General features: G+C 55.7%; 1 protein-coding gene across 2 annotated transcripts in view; it reads left to right on the top strand.

Annotated features, from left to right (window-relative positions):
* The first annotated feature begins 3605 nt into the window (after positions 1-3605).
* Positions 3606-17827, top strand: part of LOC142243733 (uncharacterized) — a 66018-nt gene continuing 51796 nt past the window's right edge. The window contains exons 1-2 of one of the 2 annotated variants that reach the window (XM_075315934.1): positions 3606-3765; positions 10114-10213. In XM_075315934.1, coding sequence (XP_075172049.1) covers positions 10129-10213 — 85 coding nt within the window. In that variant the 5' untranslated portion in view covers positions 3606-3765; positions 10114-10128. Of the gene's footprint in view, positions 3766-10113; positions 10231-17827 lie in introns of those variants that run through there. The other variant, XM_075315935.1, reaches the window with a different exon arrangement.

The following is a 17827-nucleotide window of genomic DNA, read 5'->3' as shown; positions in this document are numbered from 1 at the left end:
ATAGACGCTGTCTGTACAGTGATGAAGCAGAGCTGACAATGCTCTCTGTGCTGTTCACACTGTATAGACGCTGTCTGTACAGAGTGATGAAGCAGAGCTGACATTGCTCTACCTGGAACTACGTCGGACTAAGAATTATTTTTATAATAAAGATGAAGTCTCTACATTTTTTTGTTTTATATCTAAAAAAAAAAAAAATCAGTTTTTTTTTTACTGTTTACTATGAGAATACAAAGCAGGTATTACCCCTTTATTACCCAGCATGCCACAGTCATCAGGGCCGCTGAAAGAGCTGGGTAAAGCGCCTGGAAATGGCACTAAGAAACAATACACCATTTAAAGAAAAACTTGCAGATGTGTCTGTATAGATAAGAAAGGGAAAAACCTGCGGATGTGTCTGTATAGAGAGCGGAGGGGAAAACCTGCAGATGTGCCTGTATAGAGAGCGGAGGGAAAAACCTGCAGATGTGTCTGTATAGAGAAGAAAGGGAAAAACCTGCAGATGTGTCTGTATAGAGAGCGGAGGGGAAAACCTGCAGATGTGTCTGTATAGAGAGCGGAGGGGAAAACCTGCAGATGTGTCAGTATAGAGAGCGGAGGGAAGCTGAGGGGCTACACTGCACATGAGTGATGTGTGATACATTCCTGTAGTAAATGGTGACCTCTTTTATCCTGGAGATGAGGTGCAGCAGATTCACCCTCAGATCAGGAACAGAACAGATATTTATATTTCACAACTTCCCAAATTCTCATTCTTCATCACATTCTGCACCGATAGATAATACAGTCTATTCCAGAGCCGCTCCACGCTACTCCGACTACACAGCCCTGGATGTATACACCCCCTCACCGCCTGTATATATGCAGTATACACCCCCTCACCGCCTGTATATATGCAGTATACACCCCCTCACCGCCTGTATATATGCCGTATACACCCCCTCACCGCCTGTATATATGCCGTATACACCCCCTCACCGCCTGTATATATGCAGTATACACCCCCTCAGCCTGTATATATGCAGTATACACCCCCTCACCGCCTGTATATATGCAGTATACACCCCCTCACCGCCTGTATATATGCAGTATACACCCCCTCACCGCCTGTATATATGCAGTATACACCCCCTCACCGCCTGTATATATGCCGTATACACCCCCTCACCGCCTGTATATATGCCGTATACACCCCCTCACCGCCTGTATATATGCAGTATACACCCCCTCACCGCCTGTATATATGCAGTATACACCCCCTCACCGCCTGTATATATGCAGTATACACCCCCTCACCGCCTGTATATATGCAGTATACACCCCCTCACCGCCTGTATATATGCAGTATACACCCCCTCACCGCCTGTATATATGCAGTACACACCCCCTCACCGCCTGTATATATGCCGTACACACCCCCTCACCGCCTGTATATATGCAGTATACACCCCCTCACCGCCTGTATATATGCAGTACACACCCCCTCACCGCCTGTATATATGCAGTACACACCCCCTCAGCCTGTATATATGCAGTACACACCCCCTCAGCCTGTATATATGCAGTACACACCCCCTCACCCTGTATATATGCAGTACACACCCCCTCACCCTGTATATATGCAGTACACACCCCCTCACCCTGTATATATGCAGTACACACCCCCTCACCCTGTATATATGCAGTACACACCCCCTCACCCTGTATATATGCAGTACACACCCCCTCACCCTGTATATATGCAGTACACACCCCCTCACCGCCTGTATATATGCAGTATACACCCCCTCAGCCTGTATATATGCAGTATACACCCCCTCACCGCCTGTATATATGCAGTATACACCCCCTCACCGCCTGTATATATGCAGTATACACCCCCTCACCGCCTGTATATATGCAGTATACACCCCCTCACCGCCTGTATATATGCAGTACACACCCCCTCACCGCCTGTATATATGCAGTACACACCCCCTCACCGCCTGTATATATGCCGTACACACCCCCTCACCGCCTGTATATATGCCGTATACACCCCCTCACCGCCTGTATATATGCAGTATACACCCCCTCACCGCCTGTATATATGCAGTACACACCCCCTCACCGCCTGTATATATGCAGTACACACCCCCTCACCGCCTGTATATATGCAGTACACACCCCCTCAGCCTGTATATATGCAGTACACACCCCCTCAGCCTGTATATATGCAGTACACACCCCCTCAGCCTGTATATATGCAGTATACACCCCCTCACCGCCTGTATATATGCAGTATACACCCCCTCAGCCTGTATATATGCAGTATACACCCCCTCACCGCCTGTATATATGCAGTATACACCCCCTCAGCCTGTATATATGCAGTATACACCCCCTCAGCCTGTATATATGCAGTATACACCCCCTCACCGCCTGTATATATGCAGTATACACCCCCTCACCGCCTGTATATATGCAGTATACACCCCCTCACCGCCTGTATATATGCAGTATACACCCCCTCAGCGCCTGTATATATGCAGTATACACCCCCTCAGCCTGTATATATGCAGTATACACCCCCTCAGCCTGTATATATGCAGTATACACCCCCTCAGCCTGTATATATGCAGTATACACCCCCTCAGCCTGTATATATGCAGTATACACCCCCTCAGCCTGTATATATGCAGTATACACCCCCTCACAGCCTGTATATATGCAGTATACACCCCCTCAGCCTGTATATATGCAGTATACACCCCCTCACCGCCTGTATATATGCAGTATACACCCCCTCACCGCCTGTATATATGCAGTATACACCCCCTCAGCCTGTATATATGCAGTATACACCCCCTCAGCCTGTATATATGCAGTATACACCCCCTCAGCCTGTATATATGCAGTATACACCCCCTCAGCCTGTATATATGCAGTATACACCCCCTCACAGCCTGTATATATGCCGTATACACCCCCTCACCGCCTGTATATATGCAGTATACACCCCCTCACCGCCTGTATATATGCAGTATACACCCCCTCACAGCCTGTATATATGCAGTATACACCCCCTCACCGCCTGTATATATGCAGTATACACCCCCTCAGCCTGTATATATGCAGTATACACCCCCTCAGCCTGTATATATGCAGTATACACCCCCTCAGCCTGTATATATGCAGTATACACCCCCTCAGCCTGTATATATGCAGTATACACCCCCTCAGCCTGTATATACGCAGTATACACCCCCTCAGCCTGTATACGGCCGCCCCTGCTCTCACCTCTGCTCGCCCTCGCCGGTCACCCAGCTTTCCAGGGCTCCTGCACGCCCGCAGCGTTGCCTCACACCGCGGAGCCGGGGCCCTCCCGGCCGCCGCCTCCAGGGGCCCCTCTCACGGCTCGGACAGTCCAGGTTTCCAGCTCAGCTGAGTCTCCGCACAGGTCGCCACACTACTTCCTGGGATGTGTAGTCCGCTGTCTATCTAATGCCAAGTAATCCTCGATTACCTAGACTACGATTCCCAGAAAGCAGTGCGCGGAGAGTTCCGTTAGGCTGGCTGATACCGCAGAGGACGCTGGGAGAAGAGTTTCATACGATTTAAGAGAAGTAAACGTTATAGGAAAAGAAACTACATATCCCAGAATGCAACGGGCGGGCTCCCAGGAAGAATAACGGGAAAAGAAGTGGGCGTGTACGGTGCACCGGAAGAGGCGGGGCGTGCCTGTAGTTCCGGTGAATGGAGCCTCCCTGTGTAAATCTCATCAAGGTAATAAGAAAACGGCAGCGGCGCCCGAGCCCTGCGGAGAGTGGCCGGGAGACCCCGTGTGTGCTGAGAGAAAGGGGAGGGGCGGAGGGTTAACCCTGTGTGTGCTGAGAGGGAGGGGGAGGAGCAGAGGGTTAACCCCGTGTGTGCTGAGAGAAAGGGGAGGAGCAGAGGGTTAACCCCGTGTGTGCTGAGAGGGAGGGGGGAGCAGAGGGTTAACCCCTTGTGTGCTGAGAGAAAGGGGAGGAGCAGAGGGTTAACCCCATATGTGCTGAGAGAAAGGGGAGGAGCAGAGGGTTAACCCCATATGTGCTGAGAGAAAGGGGAGGAGCAGAGGGTTAACCCCATATGTGCTGAGAGAAAGGGGAGGAGCAGAGGGTTAACCCCATATGTGCTGAGAGAAAGGGGAGGAGCAGAGGGTTAACCCCTTGTGTGCTGAGAGGGAGGGAGAGGAGCAGAGGGTTAACCCCTTGTGTGCTGGGAGGGAGGGAGAGGAGCAGAGGGTTAACCCCGTGTGTGCTGAGAGGGAGGGAGAGGAGCAGAGGGTTAACCCCGTGTGTACTGAGAGAAAGGGGAGGAGCAGAGGGTTAACCCCTTGTGTGCTGAAAGGGGGGAAGCAGAGGGTTAACCCCGTGTGTGCTGAGAGAAAGGGGAGGAGCAGAGGGTTAACCCTGTGTGTGCTGAGAGGGAGGGGGAGGAGCAGAGGGTTAACCCTGTGTGTGCTGAGAGAAAGGGGGGAGCAGAGGGTTAACCCCGTGTGTGCTGAGAGGGAGGGGGAGGAGCAGAGGGTTAACCCCGTGTGTGCTGAGAGAAAGGGGAGGGGCGGAGGGTTAACCCTGTGTGTGCTGAGAGGGAGGGGGAGGAGCAGAGGGTTAACCCTGTGTGTGCTGAGAGAAAGGGGGGAGCAGAGGGTTAACCCTGTGTGTGCTGAGAGGGAGGGGGAGGAGCAGAGGGTTAACCCCGTGTGTGCTGAGAGAAAGGGGAGGGGCGGAGGGTTAACCCTGTGTGTGCTGAGAGAAAGGGGAGGAGCAGAGGGTTAACCCCGTGTGTACTGAGAGAAAGGGGAGGGGCGGAGGGTTAACCCCGTGTGTGCTGAGAGAAAGGGGAGGAGCAGAGGGTTAACCCCGTGTGTGCTGAGAGGGAGGGGGGAGCAGAGGGTTAACCCCGTGTGTACTGAGAGAAAGGGGAGGAGCAGAGGGTTAACCCCATATGTGCTGAGAGAAAGGGGAGGAGCAGAGGGTTAACCCCATATGTGCTGAGAGAAAGGGGAGGAGCAGAGGGTTAACCCCTTGTGTGCTGAGAGGGAGGGAGAGGAGCAGAGGGTTAACCCCGTGTGTACTGAGAGAAAGGGGAGGAGCAGAGGGTTAACCCCTTGTGTGCTGAAAGGGGGGAAGCAGAGGGTTAACCCCGTGTGTGCTGAGAGAAAGGGGAGGGGCGGAGGGTTAACCCTGTGTGTGCTGAGAGAAAGGGGAGGAGCAGAGGGTTAACCCCGTGTGTACTGAGAGAAAGGGGAGGGGCGGAGGGTTAACCCTGTGTGTGCTGAGAGAAAGGGGAGGAGCAGAGGGTTAACCCCTTGTGTGCTGAGAGAAAGGGGAGGAGCAGAGGGTTAACCCCTTGTGTGCTGAGAGGGAGGGAGAGGAGCAGAGGGTTAACCCCGTGTGTACTGAGAGAAAGGGGAGGAGCAGAGGGTTAACCCCTTGTGTGCTGAAAGGGGGGAAGCAGAGGGTTAACCCCGTGTGTGCTGAGAGGGAGGGAGAGGAGCAGAGGGTTAACCCCGTGTGTACTGAGAGAAAGGGGAGGAGCAGAGGGTTAACCCTGTGTGTGCTGAGAGGGAGGGGGAGGAGCAGAGGGTTAACCCCGTGTGTACTGAGAGGGAGGGGAGGAGCAGAGGGTTAACCCTGTGTGTGCTGAGAGGGAGGGGGAGGAGCAGAGGGTTAACCCCGTGTGTACTGAGAGGGAGGGGAGGAGCAGAGGGTTAACCCCGTGTGTACTGAGAGAAAGGGGAGGAGCAGAGGGTTAACCCCTTGTGTGCTGAGAGGGAGGGAGAGGAGCAAAGGGTTAACCCCGTGTGTACTGAGAGGGAGGGGAGGAGCAGAGGGTTAACCCCGTGTGTACTGAGAGAAAGGGGAGGAGCAGAGGGTTAACCCCGTGTGTACTGAGAGGGAGGGGAGGAGCAGAGGGTTAACCCCGTGTGTACTGAGAGAAAGGGGAGGAGCAGAGGGTTAACCCCATATGTGCTGAGAGAAAAGGGAGGAGCAGAGGGTTAACCCCATATGTGCTGAGAGAAAGGGGGGAGCAGAGGGTTAACCCCATATGTGCTGAGAGAAGGGGGAGGAGCAGAGGGTTAACCCCGTATGTGCTGAGAGAAGGGAGAGGAGCAGAGGGTTAACCCCGTATGTGCTGAGAGAAAGGGGAGGAGCAGAGGGTTAACCCCGTGTGTGCTGAGAGAAAGGGGAGGAGCAGAGGGTTAACCCCGTGTGTGCTGAGAGAAAAGGGGGAGGAGCAGAGGGTTAACCCCGTGTGTGCTGAAAGGGGGGAAGCAGAGGGTTAACCCCGTGTGTGCTGAGAAAGGGGAGGAGCAGAGGGTTAACCCCGTGTGTGCTGAGAGGGAGGGGGAGGAGCAGAGGGTTAACCCCGTATGTGCTGAGAGAAAGGGGAGGAGCAGAGGGTTAACCCCATATGTGCTGAGAGAAGGGGGAGGAGCAGAGGGTTAACCCCGTGTGTGCTGAGAGAAAAGGGAGGAGCAGAGGGTTAACCCCATATGTGCTGAGAGAAGGGGGAGGAGCAGAGGGTTAACCCCGTGTGTGCTGAGAGAAAGGGGGGAGCAGAGGGTTAACCCCGTGTGTACTGAGAGAAAGGGGAGGAGCAGAGGGTTAACCCCGTGTGTACTGAGAGGGAGGGAGAGGAGCAGAGGGTTAATCCCGTGTGTGCTGAGAGAAAGGGGAGGAGCAGAGGGTTAACCCCGTGTGTGCTGAGAGAAAGGGGAGGAGCAGAGGGTTAACCCCGTGTGTGCTGAGAGAAAGGGGGGAGCAGAGGGTTAACCCCGTGTGTACTGAGAGAAAGGGGAGGAGCAGAGGGTTAACCCCGTATGTGCTGAGAGAAGGGGGAGGAGCAGAGGGTTAACCCCGTATGTGCTGAGAGAAAAGGGAGGAGCAGAGGGTTAACCCCATATGTGCTGAGAGAAAGGGGGGAGCAGAGGGTTAACCCCATATGTGCTGAGAGAAGGGGGAGGAGCAGAGGGTTAACCCCGTATGTGCTGAGAGAAGGGGGAGGAGCAGAGGGTTAACCCCGTATGTGCTGAGAGAAAAGGGAGGAGCAGAGGGTTAACCCCGTATGTGCTGAGAGAAAAGGGAGGAGCAGAGGGTTAACCCCGTATGTGCTGAGAGAAAAGGGAGGAGCAGAGGGTTAACCCCATATGTGCTGAGAGAAGGGGGAGGAGCAGAGGGTTAACCCCGTATGTGCTGAGAGAAGGGGGAGGAGCAACTGGTTAACCCCGTATGTGCTGAGAGAAGGGGGAGGAGCAGAGGGTTAACCCCGTATGTGATGAGAGAAAGGGGAGGAGCAGAGGGTTAACCCCGTGTGTGCTGAGAGAAAAGGGGGAGGAGCAGAGGGTTAACCCCGTGTGTGCTGAAAGGGGGGAAGCAGAGGGTTAACCCCGTGTGTGCTGAGAAAGGGGAGGAGCAGAGGGTTAACCCCATGTGTGCTGAGAAAAGGGGGAGGAGCAGAGGGTTAACCCCATGTGTGCTGAGAGAAAGGGGAGGAGCAGAGGGTTAACCCCGTGTGTGCTGAAAGGGGGGAGCAGAGGGTTAACCCCGTGTGTGCTGAGAGAAAGGGGAGGAGCAGAGGGTTAACCCCGTGTGTGCTGAGAGGGAGGGGGAGGAGCAGAGGGTTAACCCCGTGTGTACTGAGAGAAAGGGGAGGAGCAGAGGGTTAACCCCGTATGTGCTGAGAGAAGGGGGAGGAGCAGAGGGTTAACCCCGTATGTGCTGAGAGAAAAGGGAGGAGCAGAGGGTTAACCCCATATGTGCTGAGAGAAGGGGGAGGAGCAGAGGGTTAACCCCGTATGTGCTGAAAGGGGGAGGAGCAATTGGTTAACCCCGTATGTGCTGAGAGAAGGGGGAGGAGCAGAGGGTTAACCCCGTATGTGCTGAGAGAAAAGGGGGAGGAGCAGAGGGTTAACCCCGTGTGTGCTGAAAGGGGGGAGCAGAGGGTTAACCCCGTGTGTGCTGAGAAAGGGGAGGAGCAGAGGGTTAACCCCATGTGTGCTGAGAGAAAGGGGAGGAGCAGAGGGTTAACCCCGTGTGTGCTGAGAAAGGGGAGGAGCAGAGGGTTAACCCCGTGTGTGCTGAGAGAAAGGGGAGGGTTAACCCCGTGTGTGATGAAAGAAAGGGGAGGAGCAGAGGGTTAACCCCGTGTGTGCTGAGAGAAAGGGGGGAGCAGAGGGTTAACCCCGTGTGTACTGAGAAAGGGTAGGAGCAGAGGGTTAACCCCGTGTGTGCTGAGAGAAAGGGGAGGGTTAACCCCATGTGTGCTGAGAGAAAGGGGAGGAGCAGAGGGTTAACCCCGTGTGTGCTGAGAAAGGGGAGGAGCAGAGGGTTAACCCCGTGTGTGCTGAGAAAGGGAAGGAGCAGAGGGTTAACCCTGTGTGTGCTGAGAGAAAGGGGAGGGTTAACCCCGTGTGTGCTGAGAGAAAGGGGAGGGTTAACCCCGTGTGTGCTGTGAGAAAGGGGAGGAGCAGAGGATTGACCCCGTGTGTGCTGAGAGAAAGGGGAGGAGCAGAGGGTTAACCCCGTGTGTGCTGAGAGGAGGAGCAGAGGATTAACCCCGTGTGTGCTGAGAGAAGGGGGAGCAGAGGGTTAACCCCGTGTGTGCTGAAAGGGGAGGAGCAGAGGGTTAACCCCGTATGTGCTGAGAGAAAGGGGAGGGTTAACCCCGTGTGTGCTGAGAGAAGGGGGAGCAGAGGGTTAACCCCGTGTGTGCTGAAAGGGGAGGAGCAGAGGGTTAACCCCGTATGTGCTGAGAGAAAGGGGAGGGGGGGAGGGTTAACCCCGTGTGTGCTGAGGGAGGAGCGGAGGGTTAACCCCGTGTGTACTGAGAGGGAGGGGAGGAGCAGAGGGTTAACCCCGTGTGTGCTGAGAGAAAAGGGGGAGCAGAGGGTTAACCCCGTGTGTGCTGAGAAAAGGGGGAGCAGAGGGTTAACCCCGTGTGTGCTGAGAAAAGGGGGAGCAGAGGGTTAACCCCGTGTGTGCTGAGAGAAAGGGGAGGAGCAGAGGGTTAACCCCGTGTGTGCTGAGAGAAAGGGGGAGCAGAGGGTTAACCCCGTGTGTGCTGAGAGAAAGGGGAGGAGCAGCGGGTTAACCCCGTGTGTGCTGAGAGAAAAGGGGAGCAGAGGGTTAACCCCGTGTGTGCTGAGAGAAAGGGGAGCAGAGGGTTAACCCCGTGTGTGCTGAGAGAAAGGGGAGGAGCAGAGGGTTAACCCCGTGTGTGCTGAGAGAAAGGGGAGGAGCAGAGGGTTAACCCCGTGTGTGTTGAGAGAAAGGGGAGGAGCAGAGCGTTAACCCCGTGTGTGCTGAGAGAAAGGGGAGGAGCAGAGGGTTAACCCCGTGTGTGCTGAGAGAAAGGGGGGAGCAGAGGGTTAACCCCGTGTGTGCTGAGAAAGGGGAGGAGCAGAGCGTTAACCCCGTGTGTGCTGAGAGAAAGGGGAGGAGCAGAGGGTTAACCCCGTGTGTGCTGAGAGAAAGGGGAGGAGCAGAGGGTTAACCCCGTGTGTGCTGAGAGAAAGGGGGAGGAGCAGAGGGTTAACCCCGTGTGTGCTGAGAGAAAGGGGGAGGAGCAGAGGGTTAACCCCGTGTGTGCTGAGAGAAAGGGGGAGGAGCAGAGGGTTAACCCCGTGTGTGCTCAGAGAAAGGGGGAGGAGCAGAGGGTTAACCCCGTGTGTGCTGAGAGAAAGGGGAGGGTTAACCCCGTGTGTGCTGAGAGAAAGGGGAGGAGCAGAGGGTTAACCCTGTGTGTGCTGAGAGAAGGGGGAGCAGAGGGTTAACCCTGTGTGTGCTGAGAGAAGGGGGAGCAGAGGGTTAACCCCGTGTGTGCTGAGAGAAGGGGGAGCAGAGGGTTAACCCCGTGTGTGCTGAGAGAAAGGGGAGCAGAGGGTTAACCCTGTGTGTGCTGAGAGAAGGGGGGGAGCAGAGGGTTAACCCTGTGTGTGCTGAGAGGAGAGGAGCGGAGAGTTAACTGTGTATGCTGCAGAAGTTGGAGGAGAGGAGGGTTAACCCCGCGTGTGCTGAGGGAGAGAGTCTGGCATTGATGTCGGTTGGATTTCTGCTGCTTCATTAATGACGGCCTGGTCTCCAGTCATAGGACGAGGCCATGTGTGAGCGGATGCCCGGAGCGCAGATGTGGGACCCACCCGGCTCTGACGGTGATGACGATGACTGCCCCATACCTTATACAGGTAGAGATGATCCATGTGTAAGTGATGGGCCGCTGGGGGGGAGAGATGGGGGGGGGGGAATCGAGGGGGAGGGGGAGAGTTAAGGGGGGGAGGATCGAGGGGGGGGAGTTAGGGGGGGGGATGGGGTGAGAGTTATGGGGAACGGGGGGGGGGGATTGCAGCACAGGCACTTGCTTTAGCTTGCGACTATTACCAGTATGGAAGCCCTCACATGGTGCCTCCTGGATATTGGTGGCCCCCCATCTCCTGGGGACGGCTGTCCTCTCTCAGGGACCCTTCCCGCAATACTTCTCCTTCAGTCCCTCCTCATTTCCTTGGTCTTGCTTGGAGACTCGATTAGTGAGTATAATGGAAGCCAGTGGGAGACTGGAGCATTTTTCCAGAAGACCGTCCCAGGAGGTCCGGGGGGGCATTAAAATAGCTGCACTGGATGGAATCCATATGGGGAAGACGTCTGGATGGATCTCTGACTCACAGGTTGCTGCTGGGAACTTAATAAATAAGAATAATTAATTACTTTAGCTCCCCCCTATTTTTGATAACCAGGTAAGGTAAATCGGGCAGCTGGGGGCTGGAATATTCAGGCTATGAAGGACCATGTTTATTGGGCCCTTTCCAGCCTAAAAACAGCAGCTGCAGCCTCGCCAGAATTCGCACATACATTAGATGCCCCATGTGACGGGTCCTTCTCCCATATCACACAATCAGCAGAGCGAAAGAAGGCTGTACAATCCAAAGAGCATTTATTCCAAGCAAATCAAATGGTCCATAACATAATCCACAAAACCGAGGGTAAAAATAGTAAAGAAAAACACGAATATAGTCCAGTAAGCGATAAATGTCCAGGTCTCTGAGGAGCCGCAGCTTCCCTCAGAGGTTCAATCTTCTTCTTCTCTCCAAGTTCTCAGACTGCCTCTCTCTTCTGCTCCGCCAGACTGCCCAATTCTTCAGGTAAGGAGAGAGTTTAGGTGGATCCAGGCCCCTCCCCCCGACTTAAGGCCACTTCACACATAACGAGATCGCTAATGACATCGTTGCTACAGTTTCTGTGATGAAACGACGACTTCACCAGCGATCTCGTTATGTGACACGTCCCAGCGATCCGCCCCCTGCGGTGAGATCGTTGGCCGTTGCTGAATGTCCTGGGCATTTTTGGCTCGGAGTCCTGCTGGGCAGGGTGGATGTGGATGTTTGACACCTACCAACAATCTCGTTAACGACCTAGATGAGAACTGAAAGTGTGATACACAGGCGTGTAGTTGCGTCACCTTTTCCGCGCCCCCTCTGCACCGATTGGTTGGCGCTGAGAACAGTACTGCGTTCTGATTGGGTACCGCTTCATGCTTTGTTCCTTTTTGAGCCTTGCTTTGAGGATAGAACCTGCGACTACACCACACTACGCCCCTATTTGAGGTCGGAATCGTTACATTGCTGCTGTGTGACAGGGTCCTAACGACCAACGGGACCGGTATACAAGTCGCTGCATCGTTACTAAAGTCATTGGGAAAATGACTGACATCTCGCCAACAACTTAACAACGATCCGGAAACTGTGACATAGTAACGATCTCGTTATGTGTGACTGCACCTTTAGGAACAAAAGCCCGGCAGGGGGTGATTACCTGCAGACAGGACAATGTACACAGAAGCAATACACAGAATGGACAGTGAACCACGCCTAAAATGCGAACCTACACAACATGGTACACAACCCCCATATTCCACCATCACAACCTCTCCCTGCTTCTGAATAAGTGAGTACACCATGAAGTCTACACAGACCTCTGACCACCTCAGTTAAGTCCATGTTACTCAGCTGTGGATAGTCCCTTGTACAGCGGTAGGGTTGGAAGGACAGGCTTCCCTTTGTGTCCTCCATCACTGAAACTGTGTTTCCTGCACCCACAAATCGGCATTGTAGATCTCCCACATAATTCCCTAGGAGAATATCTGCAGGAGGCCGCTCATCACCCCAACCACACATTGCTTTACCCCAAGGTCCAGATCTACAGTCACTTTTGGACTAGTCCTCCATGACTCCAGCCAATTCAGTAACAATCCCTGGTCCATGATGTATCGCCTCTGGCCGCACCACCCGGGGATCAGCCATTGTGAGAAATGCCCCGGAGTCACAACATCCAATGACTCTGTCCATCCAGCACAACCTCCTGTAAGTGCTTACTGTGATTGTGAGAGGAACTCGGGGCTGTGGCTCGCACCCCATAAACCCCTAGTGGCTGACCACGACTGTCTAAATCATTAGGCAAGTCATCCTGAAGGGTGAGAACTCTTCCCCATTGTATTTGGCTGTAGAGATTGAACAGGTCGATCTGGTGCAAGGTCATTCCTCAATCGACCAGCAGATGCCCCGGCTGCCCACATCGAGAACATCTCCTCTGCGTCGTACTCCTTCCAATGTGCATTCTGGAGAAGGCAGGAGGAGAACCTGGCGACAAAGGCCGGAGGCCATATACTCCAACAGGGGCATCTATGGTGCAGGGGTCAGCAGTACACTCCAATAGGGTCATCTATGGTGCAGGGGTCAGCAGTACACTCCAATAGGGTCATCTATGGTGCAGGGGTCAGCGGTACACTCCAACAGGGGCATCTATGGTGCAGGGGTCAGCGGTACACTCCAACCAGGGCATCTATGGTGCAGGGGTCAGCGGTACACTCCAACAGGGGCATCTATGGTGCAGGGGTCAGCGGTACACTCCAACAGGGGCATCTATGGTGCAGGGGTCAGCGGTACACTCCAACAGGAGCATCTATGGTGCAGGGGTCAGCGGTACACTCCAACAGGGGCATCTATGGTGCAGGGGTCAGCGGTACACTCCAACAGGGGCATCTATGGTGCAGAGGTCAGCGGTACACTCCAACAGGGGCATCTATGGTGCAGGGGTCAGCGGTACACTCCAACAGGGGTGTCACAAACCACCGGGGGGTCACTCAGAAATCCCCCGCGCTGGCTACCAGTACGTCACAATCGGGGGGTAGCAAGGGGGTGTCACCCCTCCTTTATACCTCCCGACCGACAGACAGAGCACGTGACGCGCTCTCTAGCGCCCCTCTTATAGTCAGGCCAATTATGGAATTGCCCGACAATAAGCAAGGAGGCCGCTATACTACTTATGCCGATTATTGAAGGGTCCCCGGTGAGAGTAGGGTATATATTCCCCCGACCTCCGCGGGCGGAATATATAAAATCTCCCCGAATCTCACTGGCCTCCCCACAATAATCCTTGGCACAACTCGCTGCCACCAACCGATTTACGGTAACTATTAGCCGAACACACAGACGTGGGATTCAAGATCGAGATAACAGAACAGCCCAAGATTAATTATATAATTTAATCGCCTAAAGCACACTAGAAACTACAATATATACAATAGGGAATCTACAGAATATACATATGTCAGAGTACAGTTACAATCAAAGCATGGGTTACAAACAGGTATACAATTACATCAGTTACCTTGTGTGTCTGGCCACAGGGGGGCGCTGTAGACCAGGTTTCTAGGATTCTTCCCACAGATGTTTCCCAACCAGGCCCCCGAGCAGAAGAACACTGGAAAATGGCCGAAGTAGGGTTATCAACCTGGGCAGATCCAGGTCCCCTCCTACCTTAGTGACCTCACAGGGAAGCACTGCCACTCCCCCTGCATGGATCAGAATTATCCAGCAAAGGGGATATTGGCCATAACTTTGCCTGGGAGCGTCGTAGGCGGACGCCAATGCTCTCATTGTGACAGTTATGAATTTAGCTACAGAACGAGGGGACTCATGACCTGTCTACGAGTTCCCATATGGCTGATATCACGCCTGGGGTATTTCCCAAGCTCCCCCTTCCATAAAAAAGGTGTGCCAGCATCGTCCGCCTGCGCAAACACCATTTTTATGGTTGCCATATTTATCGGAGATATGGCTTGCGAGATATGAACCATTTTTTACTGGAGTCGTTCTGTCTGGCTACTTCCAAGCCTTGCTAATGAGATACAACTCTTGTTACAGGGTGACGGCAGGGAGTCATCCTGGGTCCATTGTCCTCACATCATCTCATCTCCATATCAGAGGAGATGGCTGTTGGAGGTGTAAGTGGGATGTGACACCTTCACAGATGCTGGACATTTGAGCACAAGAATGGAGGGGGGGCACTGCCAGGGAGTGATGAGAGCAATTATGACTTCTAGTCATAATTCCTCTTCATATCCCAGGATTTACCTCACAAGGGGCATCTATGGTGCAGAGGTCAGCGGTGCACTCCAACCAGGGCATCTATGGTGCAGGGGTCAGCGGTACACTCCAACAGGGGCATCTATGGTGCAGGGGGTCAGCGGTACACTCCAACAGGGGCATCTATGGTGCAGGGGTCAGCGGTACACTCCAACAGGGGCATCTATGGTGCAGGGGTCAGCGGTACACTCCAACAGCAGCATCTATGGTGCAGGGGTCAGCGGTACACTCCAACAGGAGCATCTATGGTGCAGGGGTCAGCGGTACACTCCAACCAGGGCATCTATGGTGCAGGGGTCAGCGGTACACTCCAACAGGGGCATCTATGGTGCAGGGGTCAGCGGTACACTCCAACAGGGGCATCTATGGTGCAGGGGTCAGCGGTACACTCCAACAGGAGCATCTATGGTGCAGGGGTCAGCGGTACACTCCAACAGGGGCATCTATGGTGCAGGGGTCAGCGGTACACTCCAACAGGGGCATCTATGCTGCAGGGGTCAGCGGTACACTCCAACAGGGGCATCTATGGTGCAGGGGACAGCGGTACACTCCAACAGGGGCATCTATGGTGCAGGGGTTAGCAGTACACTCCAACAGGGGCATCTATGGTGCAGGGGACAGCGGTACACTCCAACAGGGGCATCTATGGTGCAGAGGTCAGCGTACACTCCAACAGGGGCATCTATGGTGCAGGGGTCAGCGGTACACTCCAACAGGGGCATCTATGGTGCAGAGGTCAGCGTACACTCCAACAGGGGCATCTATGGTGCAGGGGACAGCGGTACACTCCAACAGGGGCATCTATGGTGCAGGGGTCAGCGGTACACTCCAACCAGGGCATCTATGGTGCAGGGGTCAGCGGTACACTCCAACAGGGGCATCTATGGTGCAGAGGTCAGCGGTACACTCCAACAGGGGCATCTATGGTGCAGGGGACAGCGGTACACTCCAACAGGGGCATCTATGGTGCAGGGGTCAGCGGTACACTCCAACAGGGGCATCTATGGTGCAGAGGTCAGCGTACACTCCAACAGGGGCATCTATGGTGCAGGGGACAGCGGTACACTCCAACAGGGGCATCTATGGTGCAGGGGTCAGCGGTACACTCCAACCAGGGCATCTATGGTGCAGGGGTCAGCGGTACACTCCAACAGGGGCATCTATGGTGCAGGGGTCAGCGGTACACTCCAACAGAGGCATCTATGGTGCAGGGGTCAGCGGTACACTCCAACAGGGGCATCTATGGTGCAGGGGTCAGCGGTACACTCCAACAGGGGCATCTATGGTGCAGGGGTCAGCGGTACACTCCAACAGGGGCATCTATGGTGCAGGGGTCAGCGGTACACTCCAACAGGGGCATCTATGGTGCAGGGGTCAGCGGTACACTCCAACAGGGGCATCTATGGTGCAGGGGTCAGCGGTACACTCCAACAGGGGCATCTATGGTGCAGGGGTCAGCGGTACACTCCAACAGGGGCATCTATGGTGCAGGGGTCAGCGGTACACTCCGGTGGAGGTGGTGGTAGCTCTTCCTCAGGAGGGATGGAATGCACCAAATGCACCGGACAAGATGGAGGTGCGTGAGACTCCCTCTGAGTCCTTGATTGCAGGAGCCCAGGTTGTCCGCACCCATAACATCTCCTCTCTGTGATTCCCCCAGGGCGTGGTTGGGACTGTTGGGGCCCAGGATTGTGAGACATAGATGTTATCAGCCTGTGGCTGGGTGGAGGGGCAGATATAACTGGAGGGGGCCGGGGGGCAGGAGCAGGCTGTGGCTGGGTGGAGGGGGAGATATAACTGGAGAGGGCCGGGGGGCAGGAGCAGGCTGTGGCTGGGTGGAGGGGCAGATATAACTGGAGGGGGCCGGGGGGCAGGAGCAGGCTGTGGCTGGGTGGAGGGGCAGATATAACTGGAGAGGGCTGGGGGGCAGGAGCAGGCTGTGGCTGGGTGGAGGGGCAGATATAACTGGAGAGGGCGGGGGGCAGGAGCAGGCTGTGGCTGGGTGGAGGGGCAGATATAACTGGAGAGGGCCGGGGGGCAGGAGCAGGCTGTGGCTGGGTGGAGGGGCAGATATAACTGGAGAGGGCCGGGGGGCAGGAGCAGGCTGTGGCTGGGTGGAGGGGCAGATATAACTGGAGAGGGCGGGGAGCAGGAGCAGGCTGTGGCTGGGTGGAGGGGCAGATATAACTGGAGAGGGCCGGGGGGCAGGAGCAGGCTGTGGCTGGGTGGAGGGGCAGATATACCTGGAGAGGGCCGGGGGGCAGGAGCAGGCTGCGGCTGGGTGGAGGGGCAGATATAACTGGAGAGGGTCGGGGGGCAGGAGCAGGCTGTGGCTGGGTGGAGGGGCAGATATAACTGGAGGGGGTCGGGGGGCAGGAGCAGGCTGTGGCTGGTTGGAGGGGCAGATATAACTGGAGGGGGTCGGGGGGCAGGAGCAGGCTGGGGCTGGGTGGAGGGGCAGATATAACTGGAGAGGGTCGGGGGGCAGGAGCAGGCTGTGGCTGGGTGGAGGGGCAGATATAACTGGAGAGGGTCGGGGAGCAGGAGCAGGCTGTGGCTGGGTGGAGGGGCAGATATACCTGGAGAGGGCCGGGGGGCAGGAGCAGGCTGCGGCTGGGTGGAGGGGCAGATATAACTGGAGGGGGTCGGGGGGCAGGAGCAGGCTGTGGCTGGGTGGAGGGGCAGATATAACTGGAGAGGGTCGGGGGGCAGGAGCAGGCTGTGGCTGGGTGGAGGGGCAGATATAACTGGAGGGGTTCGGGGAGCAGGAGCAGGCTGTGGCTGGGTGGAGGGGCAGATATAACTGGAGGGGGTCGGGGGACAGGAGCAGGCTGGGGCTGGGTGGAGGGGCAGATATACCTGGAGAGGGCCGGGGGGCAGGAGCAGGCTGGGGCTGGGTGGAGGGGCAGATATAACTGGAGAGGGTCGGGGGGCAGGAGCAGGCTGTGGCTGGGTGGAGGGGCAGATATAACTGGAGAGGGTCGGGGAGCAGGAGCAGGCTGTGGCTGGGTGGAGGGGCAGATATACCTGGAGAGGGCCGGGGGGCAGGAGCAGGCTGCGGCTGGGTGGAGGGGCAGATATAACTGGAGGGGGTCGGGGGGCAGGAGCAGGCTGTGGCTGGGTGGAGGGGCAGATATAACTGGAGGGGGCCGGGGGGCAGGAGCAGGCTGTGGCTGGGTGGAGGGGCAGATATAACTGGAGAGGGCCGGGGAGCAGGAGCAGGCTGTGGCTGGGTGGAGGGGCAGATATAACTGGAGGGGGTCGGGGGAGCAGGAGCAGGCTGTGTCTGGGTGGAGGGGCAGATATAACTGGAGGGGGTCGGGGGGCAGGAGCAGGCTGTGGCTGGGTGGAGGGGCAGATATAACTGGAGAGGGTCGGGGG

Source organism: Anomaloglossus baeobatrachus, chromosome 6, assembly GCF_048569485.1.
Source record: "Anomaloglossus baeobatrachus isolate aAnoBae1 chromosome 6, aAnoBae1.hap1, whole genome shotgun sequence".
Taxonomy (NCBI): domain Eukaryota; kingdom Metazoa; phylum Chordata; class Amphibia; order Anura; family Aromobatidae; genus Anomaloglossus; species Anomaloglossus baeobatrachus.
This window is presented reverse-complemented; position numbering and strand designations above follow the sequence as displayed.